Below are 25,923 nucleotides of genomic sequence, written 5' to 3'. Positions count from 1 at the left end.
ACCAAGAGAAGAAAATCAATTTCACCGATACCTTGGCAAGACTAGCCTCGATGGTTAGGATTCCTAAGGAAGTTGAGCAAATGCCTCTAACCATAGACAAAAGGCATGAACCCACCTATGTTCTAGCTCTTAAGGATGGAGAAGAAGTTTAAGAGGACGAAGAAGAACCACGGTACATGGACATCCTCAACTATGTCACTAAAGGGGAATATCCACCTAATGCTGACAAAAGAGCGAAACGGACTTTGAGGCTCTTAGCCTCACAATTCGTACTTATAGATGGTAAACTTCATAAAAGAGTACCTAAAGGTAGAGCCCTCCTGTGCATAGGCAAAAAGGAGGCTCGAAAGGAAATGGGAATTATCCACGAAGGAGCGTGTGGAACACACATGAATGGTAAAATGCTAGTCCAAAAGGTCATGCGCCAAGGCTATTATTGGACTACCATGGAATGAGATTGCCATCAATATGTAAAAAGGTGTGCAAAATGCCAGATATATACCAATTTGCAACATGTTCCACCTTCTCTACTTTTACACTTACACATCTCCATGGCCATTCTCAACTTGGGGAATAGATATCATTGGAAAAATTACCCCACCCGGATTAGGAGGCCATGAGTACATACTCATTGCCATCGATTACTTCACCAAATGCGTTGAAGCGGCATCCTACGCAAAACTCACTGAAAAGCATGTGGCACTATTCATCGAAAGAAACATCATATGTCGGTATGGTCCCATATGAAATAATAAGTGAAAATGGTACTTATTTTCATCAAGCGGAGTGTGAAGACTTACTTAAAAAGTATGGTATTGAGCATCATCACTCTTCTCCATATAGACCTCAAGCAAATGGTGCAGTTGAGGCGGCAAATAAGAATTTAAAGACAATCATCGAAAAGATGACGGAAAATTACAAAGATTGGCCTGACAAACTCCATTTTTCTCATTGGGGCTATCGCACATCAATCTGCTCATCCACAGGAACTACGCCATTCTCTCTAGTCTATGGAATGGATGCCGTACAACATGTAGAGTTAGAAATACCTTCCTTGCGCATAGCGTTGGAAAGTAAACTTGATGAGGTTGAATGGACAAGAGCACGATACGAAGAGCTAATTCTACTCAATGAAAAGCTACTAGAAGCCTTATATCATGTCCAATGCTACCAAAATCACATGGCTAGACACTTCAACAAAAAGGTCAAGACAAGAAATATCAAGGAAGGAGACTTGGCGTTGAAAGCCCTTAGGAAGAATGTTCTACATCTAAGGGGATTTAGGCCTAATTGGTTTGGACCCTACGTCGTTAAAACCATCCTATCTGGAGGCGCAACTAAGTTGACAAATATGGACGGCAATGAGTTTTCAAATATGACAAACCTTGACCAACTCAAGAAGTTCTACCCATGATCAATGAGTTTCATACTCAAGAGAACTACGTTTGACCTGATTCCTTTATAAGGACAAGAAGGCAACCCTTCCGTAGGAAGCAGCCACTTTAAAATTTTAAAACTCTGCCTTTGAACGTAATAAATCAATGAAAAATTACAAAATCGCGTCGAAGCTTCAGAATTGCAGCAAATAAAGTTCCAGCGCGCCGCGATAGGGCCATCGCGCCGCAATGGAATTTTTCTTTCTGGCGATTAAAACTGCGAATAATTGATATTTTTGGGGTGCAAACTATTTCAAATATTTTCCGACTTCCGTACTCGGATTATTTTGAAATTATTCAAATTATTTCCATTGCTTGGGAATAAATTATATGGATAACGTTAATTTAATTGAAAGTTAGAAATTACATTGATAATTAAAATTAAATTACATTATTGATGACTTAAAGCTTTAAAATAAAAATTAACTTGTAATTGAAATTTGTCTAAAAAAATTAAAGGCAAAGCAATACTCTAAATCTAATTTTCCTTTTCCTTTCGAGCCCTCTTCCAGTTCTTGTCAGCATCTTCCTCATCAGATAATTCCTTTACTAGAAGTGAGCCCTTAGATGAGCAAACTGAAACCTTAGAGGAAAAAATTTCCCCCTTAGCAAAGACCCCCACCTTTTTCTCAACCCAAGCCTTCTTTTCCTTCTCTATAGGAGTAGCCTTCCTTTTTCCTTTTCCCTACATGACACCCTTTTTCTTAGGCATGATAAGAGTCTTGAATTCAACTCTTGAACCCAGACGATCTTTAGGAGGAGCCTTCTAGTCCCCTAGGCGGTCTTTTATGTTACTCTTCCCTACACCCTTAGAATTTGAATTTCGAGCCTTGTTCTTGTCCTTTTGATTTCGCGCAAGTAGCCATTATTTATACTCGCGAGACAATGGAGGAGGAACCCTATCAGATACCACAGTCCATAATGGTCTACCATACCAATAATCGTCGAACCTCTCAACATTCTTTGATACTGAGTACTCATGAGGACGACGATCATCACCAGAAGGGATAGTTTGAGCAAGTCCATACTGCCTCATCACTCTAGAAGGGAAGTAAAAAGTCAACTTTGATAAGCTTGGGATGCGACAGAAAGCTTAAGTATTGACTCCATTGATCTTCTGAATTTTCCACCAGGGTACAGCCACTTGATGGAGAAATTGCGAGCTTCAAATATTTTTCTCCACTCCCGACATCCTATCTTTATGGAAAAGCGTTTCTTCCTTCTCACAAGGCAATTGGGGGTGTATTTGTCAACATCATCCGGAGGACTAATTAATCCTAGTCTCTCCATTAACCAGATCTGCAAGCATGGAAATTAATTGTTATTACATTACAAAATTAAATATTTTTTATTTCTGTAATTAAAAGTATTGATTTTCTACCTGTAATAATATAGGAGATCCTCGAATTGGTGCTTTCGGATCCTTTTTCAATTCATCTAAACTCATCATTGTTTCTCCAACAATTAAAGGCATGGGATTTCTTTCAGCATCAATTTGATCCATGACTGATGCTAGTATAGCTTGACCCATATGGCTACTACCACTAGTGAGCAAGAATTGACTAAACATGCAGAATAGAAAAGCTCTTCTTCTATATATGTGAAAAGAATTAGACTTAGATCTGTTAAAGAAAAAAGATGCAAATTTTCTTAGATCTACTTCTTTTCCATGAACTATAGATTTTAGATCGGTTTCCCTAAGATTATAAAAACGCTCAAAATCCTTATTATAATATTCACATATTGTGGGGATTACAGCAAGATGCAAAGAGGGAAAGCCAAAAATAGCACCAAATTCTTCCAGCAGGGGGCTAATTTCATCGTTTCCTAGCCTAAAACAGTGAGTGTTGGGGTCCCAATATTCTATGGCAGTATGAATAAAATCGCTATCGAAATCTACACCCTTGATACCCAATAGGTCATTCATGTTGAGATATTCTAGCTCTTTTCTCTCACTGTTGGTCAAAGACCGACACCATTCACGAGTGATCTCACAAAAGCTCTTTGACATGATTGCTAGAATATGAAAGCTAGAAAAATATGAAAGCTAATGACTCGAATTATGCCGGATGTGATGAATTCGGGGGTTTTTTATAAGCAAAATTAAAGCAGGAGTTGATTTTTATTTAGAGTCGATTTTCCCGAAACCATTGCGCCGCGACAGAAACATCGCACCGCATTAAAGCTATCGCGCCGTGATATATGGTTCCTGGTGTCTGCGATATTGTTGCCGCGATTCAGCACTCTTTGATTTGACTTCTAATAAAACTCGTACTTTGATAAATTCAATTAAGCCCCAAATTCGTTTTCTTACCTTAACCAAACAATATTCACCTTTGCCCATGATAATTCAACCTTTTCAATTTAATCCTTTTTTATTTGGAATTTGTTTTTAGAAATTTTGAATTAATTGATTATACACTTATTTTTTCCTCATTTCCTTTTTTCATTTTTTCTTTTTTGGGGAGAAAGTTGGTTACCCTCTAATGATAATAAAAATGACGGAATTTTTTCACAAAATTTGTATAAAATCACAACACACTCATACGCACATAAAGTTAGTGTAAAAATGAATAGAGTCCAAATAGAAAGTACATAATATAAACATGAGTCTGAATAATGTGCATAAATGTCATAAAAGTCGAAAAAGTGTATAATGAAAAAGCAAAGTTTAAATGTCCACAACAAAAGGATAATGCAGGAACAGCTAGGGCACCGGCGGACGAGGCTCCCGAGAAATGCCCATCACATCGTTAAAATATGCGGACCGAGGAGTCACCACCTGAGTTGAACAAGCACCACCCGTCGTAGGGATCACGAAGACCTATGACTCGGACTGTCAGCATCATCGGCCACCCCCTGATCAGCAGCCTCCTGTCTACCCAGAATCTCCAATGAGGTACGGCGGCGCCTCGCTCCCGTCTCTCTCGAGCCCACTGGCCTCAAAAAAGTACGCAGCCGAGGACCCGGTTGAAACAAATACAAAGAAATATGAGTTAGTCATCAAAAGCAAATAAATAAGACAAGAGAAGAATACGTAGATGCATAAACACATACCGGCTCAACGCCATCCGAACTATGACAAGACATCCGGTGGCTCCACCTCGCCAGCTGATACCGACAAGCGTCAAGAACAGCTGTAATCCGCACCATGCTCTCTCGAGAGAATTGCAATGACTAAAGAGGGTTAGAAAACAAAGTAATATGTGCAAGAAATTAAAGAAAAGATGAACACTCACCCATCTCGTCGACCAGGGATGGATCGCTCCACCAACTGCCACTCTGCGGCAGCTGGAGGGATCATCTCCTCGATGGGGCCATGAAACCCCTGATAACGAATGGACATGCGTGGGGGTTCAAACACCTCAGGTTCCCTCTTCCCCTACAAGATAATCCGATAATTAGCGCCGCTGGGGGCTACGGAAAAGACAAAATGAGCGATAATGATATACAAACCTCCTCGCAATAAGGCGGGCGAGCTACTCGAGGAAACAACACCTCCTCGTAAGAGCGATCAGGGTAGACGTGCACCTGAAAATATGCAGCCACGACCTGATCTATGGAATACGCCCTAAGCGTCTCCTGGCTCATCATCGAGGAAAGAGGATCCTCAAGAACCAAAGAAACGTCAGAGGAGTACTGGCGGGCCACCCTCTTGCCTAGGTACCACACCACCTGGGAGGTACCCCAGAAGACGCGTCTCTCAAAAGTCATCTGAGAAGCCCGTCAAAAATCGCCCAAGCTGAGCCATGGATGGTAGAGGACGTAAGGGCGCTGAAATAAAAGAATGAGATATGTCAAAACTTATGATAAAACCTAGAGAAATAAGAAGAAAGAATATCTTCACCTTAAGAATAGCAGCTCTAATAGCAGCTACAGAAATAACTAGACCAGCAAGGCGGGCCTGCCAGCTGGCAGCCACTAGGAGCCCTTTGGCTCTAAGTTTCCTCAAAGCCAGTGAGGGAAAGTACTCGTAAAGCCAGACCTGCAAAGAATCCAATGACTCTAAGAAATGATAAAAATCGAGACTTGAGTTGAAATCATAAGTTTGAATGAAGTTATACCTCTACAACCTTCCAAAGACCGCAGAGGGAGATCTCCACTCCGTCATGCTGCTGACGGCATCCCTGTTGTAGACTCAAAAGAAGCTCAGCATAGCCGAGACTCGCCCAGTCAAAAATGTCGACCCGTGCGAGATCGCGCAAGGCGGGCAAATAACGCAGCAAAGCACGACTCCCCCTGTCAAGAGAGATGGTCCCCGACAGGAGGCTGAGGACAAAAATGCGAACCCGCTGCTCCGGTGTAGTCGCATCGTTGTTAAAAGCGCGAGCTAGAAACCGAGTACGAACAGAACTCATACTCAAGTTCTTCTCCCTCGTGTCAGCTGCGGCCCTATGTACGATAGAACCTAGAAGAACTGTCGTCTCTAGAGACATCAGTGACAGTGACTCAGTCAAAAGAACCAGAGTCGGGCGGAACTCAAGTCCACTGATAACTAAAAAGTCGAGTGGAGTGATATTCATCTCACCCCACGGAAAATGAAGAGAGTTCGTGGTATCCCAGAAAAACTCCAAGGCACCACGAACAATGAAACAACTCTCCCGGAAAGTCTGGAAGGCCTCAACAATGGATAGTAAGGAATTTACTCCACATGACTCCCAGAGAGCTCTCACCACACCATTCTTAACAATGTGGTGGTGGTACAAAGACAAGATAGTATCGCTGCCCGAGCCATGGCAACACGTGTTCTCCTCAGTCGAACCCAGCAAAACTCGCTGGGAAATGTGGTGAACATGCTGAATAGCCAGAGTGTGCTCGTCCCAAGCTGGAACGGACCACGTCTGGCTAGTAAAGGCATGTCCCTCATCACCTACCCCCTCTCAAACAGTCTTGTCCTCTCGGTGAGAAGAATGGAAACGTGAACTGAAACCGCGACGTCGAGGCATGCTATTTTGATAAAAAAAAACAGTAAATTAATTGTTTTGAAGTATTTAAGTTCTCCTAGCCGCATGATACTATGTTCGTCAAAAATAGAGTACAAGCATGATTTTGATTCGCACAATCGCAAAGATTTTGAGTACCAAAACAATTTTTGCAAGTCTATGACAAGATATTGCAACAAATTAAAGGCAAAGAGCAAGAAAAATCGTGGAGAACAAGCTACATTATACTCACGAACTTAGAGTGTTCAACAATGGAAAATTGTTTGTTTCTTAACCAAATCAAGCAATTATAGTCTCAAATTGCTCATAAACTGACATACAAGCATATGCAAGCAAATTCATGACAAGAATTTCAACAAAAATCGAGTAAACGAAGGAAACCCATTTCGGATTTTCGAAAAAACAGCGAAGAACATGCTTGAGATCCGCCCAAATAAAGAAAATATTGAGGAAAACTTACATAGATCGGTGTAGGTGAGTGAAAATGCAACGATTTGAGACAAACTTGAGTTAATTCAGTTGAAAAACAAAGGAGAACGAGAAATTTGAAGTTTCGTAATTGCGGGCGAACGAAAAAAGCAGCAGCGACATGAGGAAGAAGAAAGGGTTTTAAATCAAAAAAACGCGATTCCAACGCGGCGCGAAAGAGTCATCGCGGCGCGATACTTCTATCGTCGTGCGATGGACCTGACTTTGCCTTCGTCAGCACTTTGAGGGTTCCACAAGTCAAAATGTTGGTCCCTAATTATCCACTCGAGCCTCTTGATGAGAAATTAATCCTTTTAAGCCTCGTGATGAGCGATTGATAAACAAATAAGTTGATTTGATTGATAGTCAGCCCAATTACGATCACATTTTATTGATGATTGGCCTGATGGCGATCACGTTATTGATTTGATGGCCTCATTTGAGTATAGATTGAGCATATTGATCGAGAAGTAATTGATTATGGTCACATACTCCTAAGACGGTGGATTTCTACGGAAATCAATTTGAGCTCGATAAGATCTTGAAGAGTAACGTTTTACGATAGGTTTTTCGAAGCGTGAGAAGCTATCACTTCCAAGGCGTGAAGACAAGAAGATTTTCAAAGACAGCTCAAAGCATAGTGGTCTTTGACAGCTCTCCCTGAGGATGCGGAGGTTGTCATCCAATTTTTTAGGACGGCTCGAAACGTAATGGTCTTTGACAGCGCTCCCTGAGAATGTGGAGGTTGTCCCCCTTGATTTGAGAAGATGGCTTGAAGCGTAGCGATCTTCGAGGCGCTCCCAGAGAATATGGACGTTGTCAAACAACACAACTTTGATTCGAAAAGATGTCACCCAGAGACGTGTGCTCGGCAAACCCAGATAAGCGTTTATTAACTCCTTTATTTGTAGAACTGACGCTTTCTGCAAGTATCGGTGTTAAAAAGGATGGTTTAGGATCGCAGAACGTTCTGAATCATTCTGCGTCCCTTTCAATCTACTTTGACTTTTGTTTTCGAAACTTGCATTTCTCCAAACTCAATCAAAGTGGGGGCTTTTGTAGACACCTGATTGTGTCTCCCCAAAACCAAACCCAGTGATGAGTACCTTTCACGTCTTTGATTAACAAGTTCGGTAAAGAGTTGAAAAGTCTCGTGAAGTTCCCTTAAGCCTTAACCATATTTCCAAATTTGCCTAAAATGTTTTAAACCCAACATTTCGTGTCTTTAAACCCAAAATCATTCATTTCGTGTCCCTTAAAATCATTCATTTCGTGTCCAATCCATAAAAACGTCCCAACCTGATTATCTTGGTCCATAATTCTGGTCCAATTATAGTTTAGTTGGATGGGGTTTGAAAAGATCTTTCCAACGATATATTATAAGCCCGAATCCAACTTATAACGAACAAGTTATGGCCAAAATACTAAACTGAGCCCAAACTGGACTTAGGTCCATCTTACCTACGACCCAATGATCATGTGGAGGGTCCAAATATCTTAATCCCAATCCTTAACCAATTAGGATTTATTAAGAGCTTTTAGAAGTCTCTAGAAGGTTCTAATTTATCATTTCCCCAAAAGATAAGGATTAAAGAATTTGATATTGAATAAAGCATCATTCCTAGGATCTCAATAATGATGTTTTGATGATTTTGATTATGATGATGATTGTTGTGTCAATTAATCATATGTTGCTTGATTATTCATGATTTATTGTTATTGCTTGATCACGCCCCTTTCTGCAGGTTTAAAGGGAATTTGTACTTGAAATCACGCCTAATAAGATAATTAATAATTTTAATTTAGGTTAATGTGATTTTAATTCAAGTGATCACCAATAATAGATCTGATTGTGCATTAATAATCAACCAACGTAGATTAAACAGGTTTAGGACTAATTTGATGTATGAATGTTGATCGGAAAGCACACATGAATATCATAAGAATTGAGTAGAGGCTTATTTAGCGCGAGTTCAATCTCTTTTAGGTTGGATTCGTACCATCATCCCCAAATATCCAGTCATGGTTGCAGACTACTGTGGAGTTAGCGATCTTCGTGATGGTGAATGGGGTGTAACTTTCGCACCTGTGAATGGTTTACAAGTCCCTAAAACTTGTTGGCGACTGTTCTATCTCTAGCTTCCTTCCCTTGGAGCGCCGGCATGCTTAAAGCATGAACACAAGGGGGCTCAAAAGGTTAAGTTTGAAAAATTCCCTACAAGTATCAATGATGCTTGGGGATAGTCTGAGTTAACAAAAAATAAGTGCAATGATATTTTGGGCACTATTTTTCCCAAAATAGAATGAGTTTTTCATTTCATAACAAAGGATTTTATTACATTATCAAGTTACATATTTTCAAAGCAAAACATAAGCATAAATACATGTCAAAAGATGTGATGTTTGTCCCCTAAACTAATGTGCATCGGCATTTGAAGTAGATGTCTCCTGATCATTGGCCATAACAGACCTATAACAATCTGTTTTTGTAAAATATCTTCCATTGTTCTGATCTTGAGTATCCTTTGTGTTTACATTGTTGTGATCTTGAGTTGCCTGTGTGTTAGCATTGTGTTGATCTTGAGTATCTTCTTCATCATTTGAATCTGGTTTGTCCATGTACACTTTCTCCCATGCATCAATCGCAGCCCACATATGAGCTTCTATGTCATCTTGGAGTCTTCCCTCTCTTTCTAGTTTCTTCTTATTCACATGAGGAGGATCAAACCTATTTGACCCTTTACTTTTCATGATTGCATTCATGGTGTGGCACAAAGTTACCCAGACCTTGAACAATCTTGTTGCACTTAGCTCATCAAAAGCTTGTTCCACAGCATTTATCAACTAATCTGGTGTTTTAGCCATTTCTTTTTTTTTTTTTATGTTGGAGTGATTAGATGCTTCTGAAAAATCCTAAGTCTAGCTAGAATGTTCAAGTCTGGACTATTTGGAGGTTGTTAGGTTAGGATAAAAGTGAATCCTGGTTTTTCATAATGTTCTTGCTAAACAGTATCATCTTGGGTTATATGAGCCTTTGCATTATCTTGTTGAATGTAGATTGTGTTGTGATGACCTGTTTGGGGCCACTTTTCCATAATTGCTGGTATAACCTTTGCCACTAACATCCATCTTGACACATCCCTGTTGATTGGATCAATGACTTTGGTCACTAATTCCCCCTTTTTCAGTACTTTAAGTTCCTAAGTGCTGTCTATTTCTTTACAAAAGGGAAAATGCCTATTTTCCCATCAAATATGACTTCTTTTTGTGCATTATACCCAAGGTTTTGCAACTGCTCCTTGAAACATGAACTTAGGAATGAACTTCTAAGATTGCATAACTCTATGGGGTCCTCTTTCCCCTTTTACTAAGTATGATCTATGCGATTGGTACACTCTCTTTGTGCCTGGTGTATCCCCTATAATGTTGTTGAGAATAAGCCTCAGCCTCTCTTTTCTATTTGCTGCTGTGAGTTTTGGCTTCAATGCATATGTGTGAGACCTTATATCCCCTCTTTTAACCACTCTCCCAACTGTGCTTTTTCCCACATTAAGCATTGAAGCTAAGTCTCTTTGGCATGATCTGTCCCCCATTGAAACTGCCCTGATATCCTTATTAGAAATAGACACTTGTTTTCTCCCACAATTGTGATAGCTTGTTGCCATATTGTACAGTTGTTGTGCTTGCCTTTGTAGCTTCCCCTTTTTCCAGATTCTGAGTATATAGTTCTTGTTGACAAATTAAAATGAGTGGCACCTTGTTGAATGGATCCACATTTAAGTTTTCCATCTGTTGATCTGGTCAGAAGCCATATCAATATGTTGAACTTGTCCCCACTACTAAGCCACATATGCTGATGATGACCTTCAACATCCTGTTGGTTGAATGCTGCTTGCTGACTGTTGTTGTTGTTGTGCTGACCTTGTTGCTGGTTGCCTGTTGCTTGTTGATTGTTGTTGATTCCTTCACCCTTTTGTTGGTTGCTTGTTGCTTGCTCTGCTTTGTGTTGCATCAAGGGAAGGACTTTGGTTTAGGTCAAAGTCAAGGCTGTTTTGGATATTTTCTGATTCATATCCATATTCATATGGATCATAAGCAGAGTTAAGATCACAATCAAAAAAGTTGTGCATATCATCAACAAAATCAGCAGCATCTTCATCCATTGCTTGATTCAAATCGAAATTGAAGTCTGAAGCCATTTGTTTTTGGAGGCAATGACGTTTTTAGGGGGTAAATTTTTTATTTTTTTTTAATTTAAGTTGCATTTGTTAAGCTTGTTTGTAATTCCCCCTCAAATGATTTGAATTTTTGAGAAGGAATGGATTTTATAGTGTAGCTCTGGTAGATGAAAAATTGGAGTCATTTAGCTTAGCTTAGTCATCAATCTGTGTACTTTAATTCTATTAGATGGTGTAATTGATTATGCCAATGTGATTGGTTTAAACAAATCACATGGATTACTAATGTACTCCTGAATTTTCATTGGTTGTTTAATAAAGCAAAAAAAAAAAAAAAAAAAAAAAAACCCAAGGTTTTCCTCTTGAAAACCGGCTGTCATAATTGCAAATCAGTTTTTCTCTCTTCTTTTTTATTGCAAATGATTGGATTTTAGTTCTCATATACTTCCTTAATTTCCGTGATTTTTTATTAAAAGTGACAACAAAAGAGGACGGATGAAGTATTTGATTTGTAGAGACTCACTAATCTAACCACAATTAACATGACCAAATTCGACATTGATTCAAACACTATATCTTCAAACCCAAACTTAACCAGCACTCCTGTTTTGACAATGTTAAGTATTCCAATCCAACCATGTGCGGTTGTAAATTTGCAATAGTTATAATGTTTTTAGAGAATAGTTGTTTATAATTTTTTTCGAGAACAGGAGTAGTGGTTAATTGGTTATTTGTCATATTTGTCAAAATGTGATAGATTTGAAGAATAATAATCTAAAATTAATGATGTAACTTGCCAATTACTAATCTATGTACCAACCGTATCATTGTTTTGCAGTTGAATTTTAATTAAATTCCCAACAATTACAAAAATCATACATGGCTCAATGCTTACTCGACGTCTCAACCTCTCATAATCAATAATTTCTTCCAGACTTTTCTTTAATAATTAGCATAAAAATATTAATTTAGCCTTTTAGGTGACCAATTTATCAATTTATAAACAAAACTGCAACGAGAAATCAGGATAAATAATAGTACTATCAACATAAAAATACTAAATCTCTAAAATTTTCTTTATTTATAAAAACTAATCACCAATCAAAATAATCAAACAAGTGTTAATCTAATAAATCATAAAATCTAAAAAAAAAAATCTAAAAATTCAGATCTTGCGCAACTTAGCAGCAACAACCTTAGGATTTTGTTTAGCGATGACAACTTCACCAGCAACCTTAAAATCGTATGTACAACTATGTTCTTCAGGGAACCTATGGGACCCACAGAAAGTGGACCCACACTTACACTTAAACCCGACAACTCCAACCTTCTTGTTACAACTCATACACCTATTCGCCGCCTTTGTCGAACTCTCTGCCTCCTTCTCCGCCGACACCGACACCGACACCGAAGCATCATCGGACTTCTGTTTCGGTTCCCCACTTACAGATTCATGTATCAACAAAGATGTCGACGATAACGATTTTTCAACGACGGCTCTAACGGTCACGGATTGGTCCTCCTTGAGACGGTGGTCACGGTAACACTTTGAACACATATTCATTGTCGCCGCTGTTCCGAAGAATCCGCAGCCTTTTGCGCAGAATGTCGGGGTTTCTGCTTGGTGGCTGTTCATCATGTTCTCCATCTTTTAATCGATCTGCATATAGGAATTTTCTTTTTGAAACGAATCGTAAGAAGGATTTTTTTTTTTGTTTTTTTTTTTTCTTCGGGTTTTTTTTTTTTTTTTTGTTTTTTTGATAGAGAATTTGATAGAAAAATAGGGGTGTTACGAGAGAATAAATAGCCCAGAAATTGGAAGGTTGTAGAAGTTGGGTTTGTGTATGATTTAACGGTTTTGCCCTCGTGGGAAGGTTCTGGAATACTGGTGTCCGAATATTTTTGGCAATGGGTTTTTAAAGGGTTTTGGGAATTTATTAATTGATTATGATGACAGCTCAAGTAGAGTTTGTATGGTATGGGATTAACGTTATTCTTTCGATCGAGGAAATTCTATATGGAAAAGGAATACAGTATTAATTGAGGTCATATTTTGTTCACTTTATTTTCAGATATAATAAATTTAGATACGGTCCGATAAGATGCATTTAAGATAATACACCCTTTATTTATTATTTTTTTGCCCCAATGCAACTATATGGGTCAAAATTTTAAAATTTTGACTGTAAATTCTCGTTAATCTATAAGTGAAAATATATGTAAGTAGGATTTTATTAGAGTTGTCTCATTGTATATTTTATTAATATCAAGTTTTTATAATTTTTACGCGTATAGAAATGAAAATATATACATTTGAAAATGCGTTTTAGGGACCGTGGAAAGTCAAATGGGGTAAAAAAATAAAAGACAAAGGGGATACCTTTTAATTAAGGTTGATAAAACTTATTTACATTCAAATTACAACCAAAATAAGTTTTAATAAGTTCATAAAAGATAAATAAATTTATATAATTGAAAATCAGGTGGGTAGAACACTAGAACACACCCTATCATTCAAATGTAGCAAATTTAATAAAAATTGGATCAAACAAAATTCTAGTTTTAATTGCATATATTAATTTATTTGCTCTAAAAGGAAAAAAAAAAAAAAAAAAGGTAATAAATAGTGGACAATTAAACAAAAACCTTTGTACTAACTATTGGTCTCCCTCAATTCGTTTTGTTATTCATCTTTTTTGTAGGCGAGAGGGATGGTGTTCACATAAAATATAATCACTCATGTTATGTTTAGTTCACCTTATTTTTGCTCTTCAAATATGATCTAAACATACTTATTTTTTTAATCTGATCTGATTGTTTGATTTGACTAAAGTTTAATCTTAACTGTACACTTTATTTTAAGAAAAAATATATCAAATGAGGTTTTAGTAGATTTGTATGCATGTTTATTTTTTTAAGCAATTTTCATAATATTTTGATTACGGAATTAAAGATATTTAGTGATAAAAAAATTGCAAATAAAATGATAAAGTAGATAATCCTATTTTTTTAAGATATAATCAGATTTGAATTTAATATTCTGATCTGATTAGAAATAAGTAATAAGGTCCTTTGATAAAGTAGATATGAACTTATTTTTCTGTTATAATCAGATATGAACTTAATTTTCTAATATAATCAAATTTTGTAACTTAATTTTTTTAATTTGGTTTGAAATAAGTAATAGGAAATTTTGTTAGGATAAACTTTTTAAAGCGACCTTTTTCAGAAAAATCTTTTAAAATTTTTTTAACTAGGAGAAACTTTTTATAAAAAATTTTTTTGAGGACGATCAAGTGCCACTTTCTGACATTGACTCGCCTTTTTTCGGCTTTGACCTAGCATGTGTGTGTCACATGCCTCTTTTTTTCTATTTACACCTTTTTTTCCTAATTCCACTCTATTTTTCCTTCAATTAAACCCCCTCTCTCTCCTCTTTGTGAACAAGCATCGAGGCAATTACTCTCTCTGCAACACCTTCTCTGCCATGGCTGCTAAATCATCAATGAAGATGTGAACCTGCATTCAATTTACACCCACCAAAAAATAGTAAGAGTTGAATCAATTAAGTATGCATTTAAAAATAGATTCTTTTCATTTCTGAAAACATAGCATTGATAATTTAAGCATTTGCTCTGTCATGGCTAAGGACAAAGCGAAGCGGAGTGCATCACCTTCAAGGAAGTGCAAAAAGAGGACCAATTACACAATTTTACAAAATCCCATGTATTGTTAGGTCAAATTTTTTTAAATTGTGCGAGGCTAATTTTAAAATTGTTTGTGTTTGGTATACATAATTAATTAAAGTGGTTGATTAAAATAGTGTTATTGTTATGGGGATTCATAAAATAGATGTTTGTGTGTGGTTTGTTTACTGTTTTAGGCCTTATTTAGTTTACCTTAATTTTACTTATTTCAGAAAAAATAAGATCAGATCAGAAAAAATAAGTTCAGATCAGAACATCGTTTTATGTGCGGTTTTTATCGCTAAATATTCTTAATTTCGTAATGATAAAATTGTGAAAATTACATATTAATAAACTACACATTATTGCGGATCTAACAAGATCCCACTTGATATATTTTTTCCTTATAGATTATCGTACACTTAAGGTCAAAGTTTGGTCAAATCAGACCACATCAGATTAGATCAGCAAAAATAAGGTGAACCAACCAAGGCCTTAGTTTGAATGCATTAAAATATGGTGCTTGAAATTAGGGATTTTTTAATTTTAATTTGCATGCATGTGTGTGGTTTGTTTGATTTGGTTTAGATTATGAATTTAGTATTGGCTTTTTTTAATTGAATCAGGGTTTAAAGGTAGGGATAATATTTGGTTTCCTTGGTATAAATTAATGGAGGCCATTAACATTAGATTATACTATGGTGGACACTTTGTTACAAAGAAGAAAAAAACCACATATGAAAAGGGGATCAGTGATTATTATGGGGTATCACTACATCCTAATGTAGAAGAGGTATGTTATATTGAGTTTGCAGACTAGATAAAAAGGGAGTTAGGGATGAAGTTGGGGAAATCTGGTTTAGGAGAAAAGGGTGTACTTTGTTTAGTGGTAGGAAACTTATATAGAGTGATGTGGAGAAACTTGAGTTCCTGCATGCTTCAGAAAATGATGGTTGGTACCACTTATACCTGGTCCAAAAAGAGAAGGATGAGTCAGTCAACAGGTTGCTTTATGGACCAGGTGTTGGGTTTTATACAGATGGTGAAACAAAAAATAGAGGGGTAGTGACATGGCTAATAGTGGGGTCATGGGAGTTGAGTCAGCAAGCACTTTAATGGGGGCCCCACACCAAAACTCTAGTTCTGAAGATAACACACATATATCTTTGTCCAGTGACTCTAAGACCATTATCAGCAGTGAGGATAAAACAAACCTCTCAATCTCTCTTTACCCACTTTTTCACTTTTCCCATCCAATTCCTCTCATGAGAGGTTTTTTTTACTACACTAATGCTCAAAAAAAAAAAAAAAAAAACTCCTCATCACTTTATCTTCCACTATTTACTATACCCCACCATAATACAAATCACTTTTTTTTTCTCCTTTTTTTTAATAATGTTTATACTACATATTTAACTATCCAATACAATTAAAAATATGTAATATTTTTTTTTATAATTACATTTTAATTATAATGTAATAATTTTTTTTAATTTTTTATTTATTTTGGTAATTTTTTATTTTTTTTTTGTAATTTTTTGTTTATTTATTTAATTACGGTTAAAATTAATAAATAGAACATTTTCAATATAATTTTTTATTTAACGTTCTAATTAGAATATAATAATTGAAAAAAATTACAGCAATTATAGGTTCTAAGATAGATGTTTTCTTAAACTTAAACGATTACATAAGAAACGCATTTTTGAAATTAACACATAAACGGCAATACAAATACATCGGATGTTAAATAATAGTACGATTACAAACTTAATAACAGCGGTTTGACCTAAAATAAAACACAAAGATGAGTATTAAAACTTAAAAACGATACGATTACAAACTACAAATTTGCTTATTCGGCCGTATTATGACGAAAGTTCTACCATATGTGCTCTACTAAATCTTGTTTGAGAGACGAATGAATTTCTCTATCACGAAGGGCAATCCTCCTCTGAAAATACGCGTTGAAATCAATGTTGGGTGGCCGCCCGACGTTGAATTCAAATGGCTCGTTGTTATTCACCGTGGCACTTGTGCTCGGTCCCGCCCGCGCTGTTGTACGTTGTGGTCGATCTTCTTCGTAGTATCGTCTCAAAACATCTGCACGTGTGTAGTTGTGTTGTTCATCCTCGACGATCATGTTGTGCATTATTATACAGGCTTTCATAATGTCACAAAGAATATCTTCGTCGAAGGCAGTGCTGGTTGTCGTAGTATAGCAAACCTAGCTTGTAAAACTCCGAAAGCCCGTTCAACGTCTTTCCGAACTGCTGCTTGTTGATCAGCAAACAACTTGTCTTTTTGAACTTGAGGATGTGTTATACCTTGTATAAAAGTTGGTCATCTCGGGTAAATCCCATCTGCTAGGTAGTAGGCCAACTCATATTGATGTCCGTTTACCTAAAAATTTATTGGTGGTGCACGACCTTGTAAAACATCATCAAACACCGGTGAACGGTAAAGGACATTAAGATCATTACATGAGCCAGGCATTCCAAAGAACGCATGCCAAATCCATAAATCATGATCAGCAACGGCTTCAAGAATGAGGGTTGCAGTCTTGCTACGACCAGCATATTGTGCTTTCCAAGCCGTAGGACAATTCTTCCACTCCTAATGCATGCAGTCTATACTACCAATCATGCCTGGAAACCCACGCAAATCATTTTGATGAAGGATTCTCCTTAAATCTTCATCTGTAGGTTTACGTAGATATTCACTTTCAAATTGTGAAATAACCCCTTGACAAAAATGTTGCAATGCATTCCTTAAGGTTGTTTGGCCTATACGTAGATATTCATCCACGACATCTAGGACTACTCCATAGGCTAACATTCTTATTGCAGCGGTGCATTTCTGCAACGGTGATAAACCAAACTTTTCAGCTGCATTCCGACGTTGTTGGAAGAATTGATCCCCTTCAACGACCTTGTTCATAATGCGACAGAACAAAGATCTTTGCATACGAAATCTACGGCGGAATTGGTTGTCGATATACACTGCATTACTCACAAAATAATCGTTATATAGTTGCACATGCCCTTTTTCCCTTTCCCTACCCCTTTTAGGCTCCGGGACACTTTCTGTATCATTATTAAGTTGGGATTCTTGTGATGAGTGTTGGGGAATTAAAATATGAGGTAGGTGGTTAGCAGCATAATCATCAACTAACCGATCAAATTCAACGTTATTTGAGAAATCAGAAGAACTAGAGCTTGAGGTGGTGTAAATAAAAGACATCTTTTGGTTATGGTTTGATAGTGGGTTTGTTTGGGATTCTTTCGGTTCTGAATAACACATGCATGTATATATAGTACAAGTGACTATCAATGCATGTGAGTTGCTCTGAAGTTGCATGTGATTAACTCTGAATTGAAATTCATGTATCATTGCATATGACATACGACACTTCACAGCAATATCTGCAATGAAATTGATTTGTCATTGCACTCTGAATTTCAAATGAATTATTGATGCATGTGATCTATGACACTTCAATGCAATCTCTGCAATGAAATCGATTTGTCATTGCACTCTGAATTGCAATTGAATTATTGATGCATGTGATCTATGACACTTCAACAGTTGATATGACTCTTCAATATTGTATATAATTATCAATACTTGTGATCAGTTGATATGACTCTTCAACAAAAAGCTGTGAAGATTTTATTGAGAGTTGTATATTTCTGATTAACCAATAAATGTGATTATTATTTAAAACATATTTAATAAAGTAAATAAATGACTGCATAATTAAAATTATATAAAAACATAATTCATTTAACATTACTGTAATAAAAAGGAGTACATCTAACATTAATTAAAATAAAAAAAAACATTAATTAAAATAAAAAGGACTACATTGAACATTAATTAAATAAAACAGTAGCAAACACAATAAGCTGATCATAATTACATGTTCCTTCTACCATAGAGTAGTGCACGTAATTCTTCCTTGTATGCCTCTTCATCAGGAGTTAGGTCTGGTCCCTTTGCAATTAGATCTTGCAACATTTCATAGTTGAGCCTTCTCTCTTGAATTTCGACTTGTTTTTGGTGAAGCTCGACTTGTTTTTACTTCCTTCTTTCCCTTTCCATGTCGAAATCCAACTTCTTCAACCGCTTTTGTGCCTCAATTTCCCTACTTGCATTATTCTGCTGCATTTGCTCACTAATGTTTAAAACTTCAAAAGCCACTCTATTTCCCTTATAACGCCTGGACTTTGCCTTTTTAACGCCACCAGGTTGTGGAAGACCTCCAGAACAGAAACCGGTAACGAGAACAACATCTTCATCTTCAGTTCTACACCGCTTTTCACTTCCACTACTGTCATCTTCGACCGAATCACCGCAAGCTAATCTTTCCTCTCTTGACAACGCCCATCTCTATTTTTTCCTCCACTTCGGGTCATTTTTAACCATTTCCCAACCATTGTGATAATTAAAATTATGTGGAGTAGGCTTGGAGGAAATATAAAATAACTTACTTGCATTATTAATTCGGTCTGCTTCGTTGTAACCACTTCCAGTTGCCCTTCCAGCTTCGTCGTAGCAACTACTCCATTGTATTAAATCAGTTGCCATCCTTCTCCAACGGCTTTCCAAACTCCTCAAAGGTCTTGGCGGTAGGATGTAGGGTTTCTCAGCCTGCACTTGATCATATGCTGCAGATATTTTTCGCCATAGCGCAGCTGCTTTTTGGTTTGTACCAACAATTGCATCTTCACTGAATTAAAGATACAAACCAATTAGAGCTTCATCCTCCGCAACAGACCACATTCGACTTCCTTTTGTAAGTGGTTGGTTTTGATTCACAGACACTCTTGGAGGAGGTGGAGAGTATTGAGGGGTGTCTGGAACAGTTTCTTCCATTTCATCATCAAATTGAGAATTGGTCCCTTGATAAACAAGAGGTGAATGTGGTTCATAGGTAGTGTTTCTGAAAGGAGTTTTATGAGGTGTTTGTTGTGGTGAATTTTACAAAGAAGTGTTTCCAAGCCTTTTTAGGAAAAGCTGAAATCGAGGATTAGTGACAAAATCATCACCCAAATCAGAGAAATGATTAGAAAAATCAGGCTTGTTAGGATCCATAAGTTGATAAAGTAGTAAAGTAATAAAGCTTTAAACAATAATTAGTAAGGAATTCAACAATTACTAAAAAAAACAGTAACTAATTTATATTTTCACAAAAAATAAAAACAGCAACAACAATAATAATATTAAATAATAATAATAATAATAATAACAATAATAATAATAATAACAATAATAATAACTATAATAATAATAATAATAATAATAATAATTTTTTTTTAAGGAAACCATAATTAATATTATAACAATAACAAGAATTGAGGATTGGGAAATTAGTGAATATAGGAGATTTTTTGGGTTTTTGAAAGTATATCAAAATATATCAGAATGCATGTCTATTTATAGAGAAAAATATTTTATGGCCGTTGGTGAATTTTTTTTTTATATATTTATAATGGCATTATTGCCGTTTTTAAGTATATTACCGTTAGGAAAAAGAGGAAAAATCTGATTGGTTGAATTAACTGGCACTGACGTGTGTCACAATACCATTGGCTGACCTGACGCGCGTCAGTTGCCAGCTAATTCAAATTTTTTTTGGCTGAGCATGCAACCAAACGACGTCGTTTTGGCCTGAGGAAGCACAAAACGCGTCGTTTCGGATGCTTTCTCAGCAAACTGAAACGGCTGGCGTCACTTTAGCGTGGGTCCCACTATATTACTGTTTATCCTCATTTCCCCTCAACTCTTGTGCGTTTTTCAATCTCCTCAACCATGAGAGCAATTTCACTCACTGATGTGGTGCTCGGTTTTTTTTTACACCTTAACTTTCACTCGTGAGGGGTTTTTCACTCACTGCTGGGAGTGCTCTAATCCATCAAACAGAGCCACTTTGAATCCAAAAAACACATCTTCACTCCAAAAAAAAAAACAACAACTTTGCCGAACATGCCCTTTATAGCGTATGATTCGTTTACTTCATATATCCTTGTACAATTAAGCAATGTTAATTCAATCCAATAAAAAAAAATCAACCATTTTTTGTCGGAAAAAAAAATCAACAATATGATATGAATGAATGGATTCAACTAAAATATTGATTTATCGATTAATTGAATGTGAAATAGGATTTTTTTTTTTTTTTTTTTTTACGGTAAGATATGGGGGGTTACCTCTTCTATCACAAGAGGGTGGGGTGAGGATCGAACTCAAGTCACTCATGGGGAAGATGGAGAGACTAACCGTCCCTCCATTCCATGATCCTCATGTGAAATTGATTATGGCAACAATTGATCATACTACTATTCTATGCCAACTCATTTGCATGAAAAAATATAATAAGTCAACTCATAATATGATGATGCATGTCTCTAAAGTCTAAGATTTGTCTACTCTGTCCCAAGGTTTGCTATCTACTTTCTCTGTCCCTATTTTTTTTGTCCTATTTGAGTTTTTACGATTTTCAAAACGCGTTTTCAAACGTCTATATCTTCATTTACATACACATAAAAAAATATAAAAACTTGATATTAATAAAAAAATACAACGATACGAATCCAACAAGATCTCACATCACTATATATTTCTTATAAATTAACGGTAATTTATGGACAAAGTTTTCAAAATTTCACCCAAAAAATATATAGCAATGGGGCAAAAATAAAGGGACTGAAGGAGTAAATTGTTTGAGGAATTGTAGTTTCAAGGTTTATGTTAAGTCAATGAATGATTATTCCCTTATTCTGAAGAGAGATACAAATGGTTCATTATTCTAGCATCACCATTTATGTTGGTTCTAACAAGTCTGAAATTGACAATCTGGAGTCACATTTGCACAATATTTCTAGCATAAATCAAAGACCTTGGTGAACTCCACTACTTTTCTTGGCATTGAGGTGATCGCAAGTGTTCTCAAGATTTTATTATACTCACTCAAAGGAAAGTTCACTAAGGAATTCCTCCAAAAATTTGAGCTTGCATGAAATCTCCAATCTACATCATCCCCTTTTCCTTCCAATCCAATAGACCAAAACTCCATGTTGTTGATGATGAGGGTACTTTGCATCAACTCTTTACAAATGTTATGTAAAGATGGCTCTGGACCGTGTTGGGTCGTGTCTCGTGGCAGGCCCACGTGCTTTGGGGTTAGTTAGGCCCGGCCCATGGCTCGGCCCACGAGTTTCGTGTCGTGTCGTGCCGAAGTTTTCAAAAGATTGGCCCGTGCATAGCCTAGGCCCACGTGCCTTCGTGCTGGGCTTGCATGCCTAAGCAAAATTGCATTGATTTTAGCATGTTTTGTCGTGCCGAGCCCGATCGTGCCGTACCTTATTGTGCTTCTCCCAAATAAAGGCGGCTGAATTGAAGCCCGACCCACACACATAGTACCGTGTCGTGCTTTTCGTGTCTGTGCCGTGCCGTGCTTTTTTCGTGCTGGGCCGTGCCGTTTAATGTTATGTTGGGAAACTCATACTAGGCCGGCCATTGCACCTGTTTCTTTCTCATTCTATTTTTGAGTTCTAGTTTGAAAAATGCACCCACACATGCACTAATTTTAGTTTTTGTACTTTTTGTTTAGCAGTTGAATTCTAATTAGGGATATTTTTCAAATGGCTACAATAAAATTGTGGCATGATAAAAACATATTACTGGGCCACAACCATCAGCTTAAGCTTTTGGTTGACTTGGTCCTTTAACATGGTATCAGAGCCAACGTGATACAAAGGTCACGGGTTCGAATCTCATCCAACCCTCCTCAAAGTGGAATATTAAGCGTAGGGTATGAGGAGAGCCCATGATGCATCCACACTTTAAGCCCAACGGGCTCGTGTGAGTGGACACTACTAGAAAACAGCCAATCAACGACGGAAAAAATCTGTCGGAAAACCCTGAAATTCAGTCGGAAAGCAACGTCGCATTACATGTTGAAGGAATTTCGCGATATTCCGAGGGAAAATCTGTCGGAAAGGTCCATTCCGACGGAATTTTCGACGAATTTTGGTCTGTCGGTGTCAAGTTTGACTTAATTGGGAAGTCCGTCGCAATGTTCCGACGGAACATTTTCCGTCGTTATGAGTTACCTTCCGACGGAAAATTCCCACTACTAGAAATAGGCCGTTTTCCGATGGATTTGTTTCGACGGACTTAAATCCGTTGGAAAATTCGAATATTCCGACGGAATTTTGGTCTGTCAAAAAAATCCGTCGGAATAGATAAGTTGCGACGGAAAATCCCTCGGAAATATTTCGACGGATTTTTTTTTCCCTCGGAATTTACTGCTTCCGACATAATATTCCCTCGGAAAATTTCTCCCGACAGAAAATTTCGTTGGAAGCAATAAATTCCGAGGGAAAAAAATCCGTCGGAACATATTAATTTCCTACGGTTTTAAATCCGTAGGAAAAATTCCGACGGAAATCTATTTAAAAAAAATCAAAAACAAAACCCTAAATGAATTCCGTGACCCCCTACCCCCTTCCCTTTCCATTTCTCTTTCTCTCTCTTCGCCCCTTTTCCATCTCCTCCTTCTATTCATTTTTCTTTCTCTCTCCTCTCCTCCTCTCCTCCTTTCTTTCTCCTCTCCTCTCCTCCTCTCTTTCTCTCTCCTCACCTCCTCTTTCACCGCAACCCATACGCAACCCCTCACTCACCAAAGCTTTAACACCCATAAACGGCTCTAGATTTCCCGACGAATTTTCAGGGGACGACTAAGGTTCGGCGTCGAAACGAGGCTTGGAATCGTTGAGCTGGACTTGACGGCTACTGCTTCGATTTCTTTGGTGCTCCATCTATCCGAGTCGCCGGCTAATTTCACTATATATTCATTCCGGTTTCATTAACAACAACCTAAACATCAATTGTAGATCTTGTAATTTAAGTTTGTGTTTAGATCTAGTTAATTGTATATGTAATTGTAATGTTAATTTATAAAATTTATTAGACAATCATATATTTATACATTTCTATTAATTTTTCTTGTTTAAGTTTGGTTTTTTGAATTTTCTAGGGGTTTTTTTTTGGGTTGTTTCCGGTTTTTTGGGGTTAATGGTGGTGGTGTGGTGGTGTCGGTGGTGGTGGGGTGGGATGTTGTGGTGGTGTCGGTGGTTATGGGGTGGGGTTGTGGTGGTGTCGGTTTTGTTTGGTGTGGGTGGGCTGTTGTGGTGTTGTCGATGGTGTTGGGATGGGGTTGTGGTGGTGTCGGTTTGGTTTGGTATGGGGTGGGAATGTGGTGGTGTCGGTGGTGTTAAGGGTCTGGGTTAGGGTGGGTCTGGGGTAGGGTGGGTCTGAGGTGGTGGTGGTTGGTGGTCTGAGGTGGTAACACGCCGTGCCGGTGGTGGCACGGTGTATTTTTTTTTATAATTTTTGCAGGAGATTCCGACGGAATTTCCGTCTTAATATTCCGGCAGATTTGTATTCTGTCGGAATTTTCCGATGGATTTTCCGGTGATCGGAATACTTTTTCCGACAACATCATTGCGTCGGAAAATACCCTTCCGACGGAAATTCCGTCGGAATATAGCGAAATTCCTACAAAATAGTTTGCGACAGTGAGTTTTGACGGAATTCCATCGGAAAACGTCAGTTCCGACGGAATTTCAGCATATTTCGACGGATTAGTTCCGTCGTTGATTAGCTGTTTTCTAGTATTGTCCGTCGCAACAAACCAAGCTTCCGACGGAATTTTCCGTTGGAAGGTTTCCAACCTTCCTACGGAATTTTCCCTCGGAAACTTGGGAACCTTGCGACGGACTAATTCTGTCGAAACGTTGCGACGGAAAAAAATTCCGTAGGAAGATTACGACGGAATTGTCCGTCGAAAAGTAATGTGCGTTGCGACGGAAATAATTTCTGTAGGAAAGTTACAACGGAATTAGACAATGTAAATGTGTTTTTTGGCGGGAAATTGCTACCATTTAATACCTATACCTCCTACACCTAATATCACGACAAAATTAAATTATTGTTTTTTACAAAAATATTTATATATATATATAATAATAATTCCGTTGTATACAGCCATAAAACGTAATCCAAATTTTGAAGTCATATAAACACTACATAAAATAAAGCTAAGCAGCTGCCGAAGTACCCTGCACTGCTCTGTCACTACCCGGGTCGTTGTCCCTAGGGTCTCGATGAGGAGGTTGCAAGGTGGAACATGTGTCATTAGGGAAACGACTCATCATCCACTGTTCCCACCTCTCCTGGTTCCTCCTCTCCATGGCTTCCATTTGGACTTGAATTGAGGCTTGAATCCGGGCTTCCATCTCGGCTTCCATTTCACTCCGCTTTTCACTCTGGATTTCACTCCAAAGAGCCTGCACTCTGTTTTCCATCTGATCTTGCATCTGAGAAATAAGGGAGGGCGTGTACTGCTGGGAAGATGTGGAAAGTCGACCCATCTAGCTGCCGTAGTAAAGGTTTGCACTTCCGCCAAGTCCCTTCACACACCCCTTTTTGTTCTGACCACCCACGGTCTCCCAGTACAGCTCATTCGGACTCTTCTGAGTCCTTTGAGTGCTAGCCTGCTCAACCCTCTTTTCGTAGGCCTCCTACATGATATACATATGAAAAGGAGAAAACGAGTTAGTAAGTTATATAAATAAGCTTTGGGTACCATATTCATGAAAAATGAACCAAGTGTGGCATAGGTGACTTCTACTTAGCCCAATTTCTTCATTTCTTAGTGAATGAGCTCTTTTGTTCTCATTCCATATCAATTATACATAGTTTTAGGTGTGTAGGGCTTGAAATGACCAAAAAAAAACAAAGAAACTAAGTTTTGGGTCTATATTCATGAGAAATGCACCAAAACTGGCCTAGGTGACTTCTATGTTGCCCATTTTCTCCATTTCTTTGTTAATGTTCTCATTTCTCCTCCTAACATGTCAATTATATATTTTTTTAGGTGTGTTGGCCTTGAAATGACCTAAAAAAACAAAGAAACTAAGTTTTAGGTCCATATTCATGAGAAATGAACCAAAACTGGCCTAGGTGACTTCTATGTTGCCCATTTTCTCCATTTCTAACCTAATGTTCTCATTTCTCCTCCTAACATGTCAATTATACATATTTTTAGGTGTGTAGGGCTTGAAATGACCAAAAAAAAAGACAAAGAAACTAAGTTTTGGGTCCTTATTCATGAGAAATGCACCAAAACTTGCCTATGTGACTT

At 37.6% G+C, this 25,923-nt stretch overlaps 2 protein-coding genes across 2 annotated transcripts; both read right to left on the bottom strand.

The window, feature by feature from the left end:
- Positions 1-12,068: 12,068 nt before the first annotated feature.
- On the bottom strand, positions 12,069-13,152 carry LOC110719390 (zinc finger A20 and AN1 domain-containing stress-associated protein 4-like). Its single transcript, XM_021898318.1, has one exon. The coding sequence runs from the start codon at positions 12,671-12,673 to the stop codon at positions 12,191-12,193; it is 483 nt and encodes a 160-aa protein (XP_021754010.1). The 5' UTR covers positions 12,674-13,152; the 3' UTR covers positions 12,069-12,190.
- Positions 13,153-17,327: 4,175 nt separating this feature from the next.
- On the bottom strand, positions 17,328-17,954 carry LOC110719157. The gene has a single exon (XM_021898061.1). The coding sequence runs from the start codon at positions 17,952-17,954 to the stop codon at positions 17,328-17,330; it is 627 nt and encodes a 208-aa protein (XP_021753753.1).
- Between the last annotated feature and the right edge of the window lie 7,969 nt (positions 17,955-25,923).

This window comes from Chenopodium quinoa, unplaced genomic scaffold (assembly GCF_001683475.1).
Source record: "Chenopodium quinoa cultivar QQ74 unplaced genomic scaffold, ASM168347v1, whole genome shotgun sequence".
In the NCBI taxonomy this organism is placed as follows: Eukaryota; Viridiplantae; Streptophyta; class Magnoliopsida; order Caryophyllales; family Amaranthaceae; genus Chenopodium; species Chenopodium quinoa.
This window is presented reverse-complemented; position numbering and strand designations above follow the sequence as displayed.

What these genes read in the sequence shown, in the direction of transcription:
- LOC110719390 (XM_021898318.1), bottom strand. Translation starts at nt 12,673, where the DNA reads ATGGAGAACATGATGAACAGCCACCAAGCAGAAACCCCGACATTCTGC.
- LOC110719157 (XM_021898061.1), bottom strand. Translation starts at nt 17,954, where the DNA reads ATGTCTTTTATTTACACCACCTCAAGCTCTAGTTCTTCTGATTTCTCA.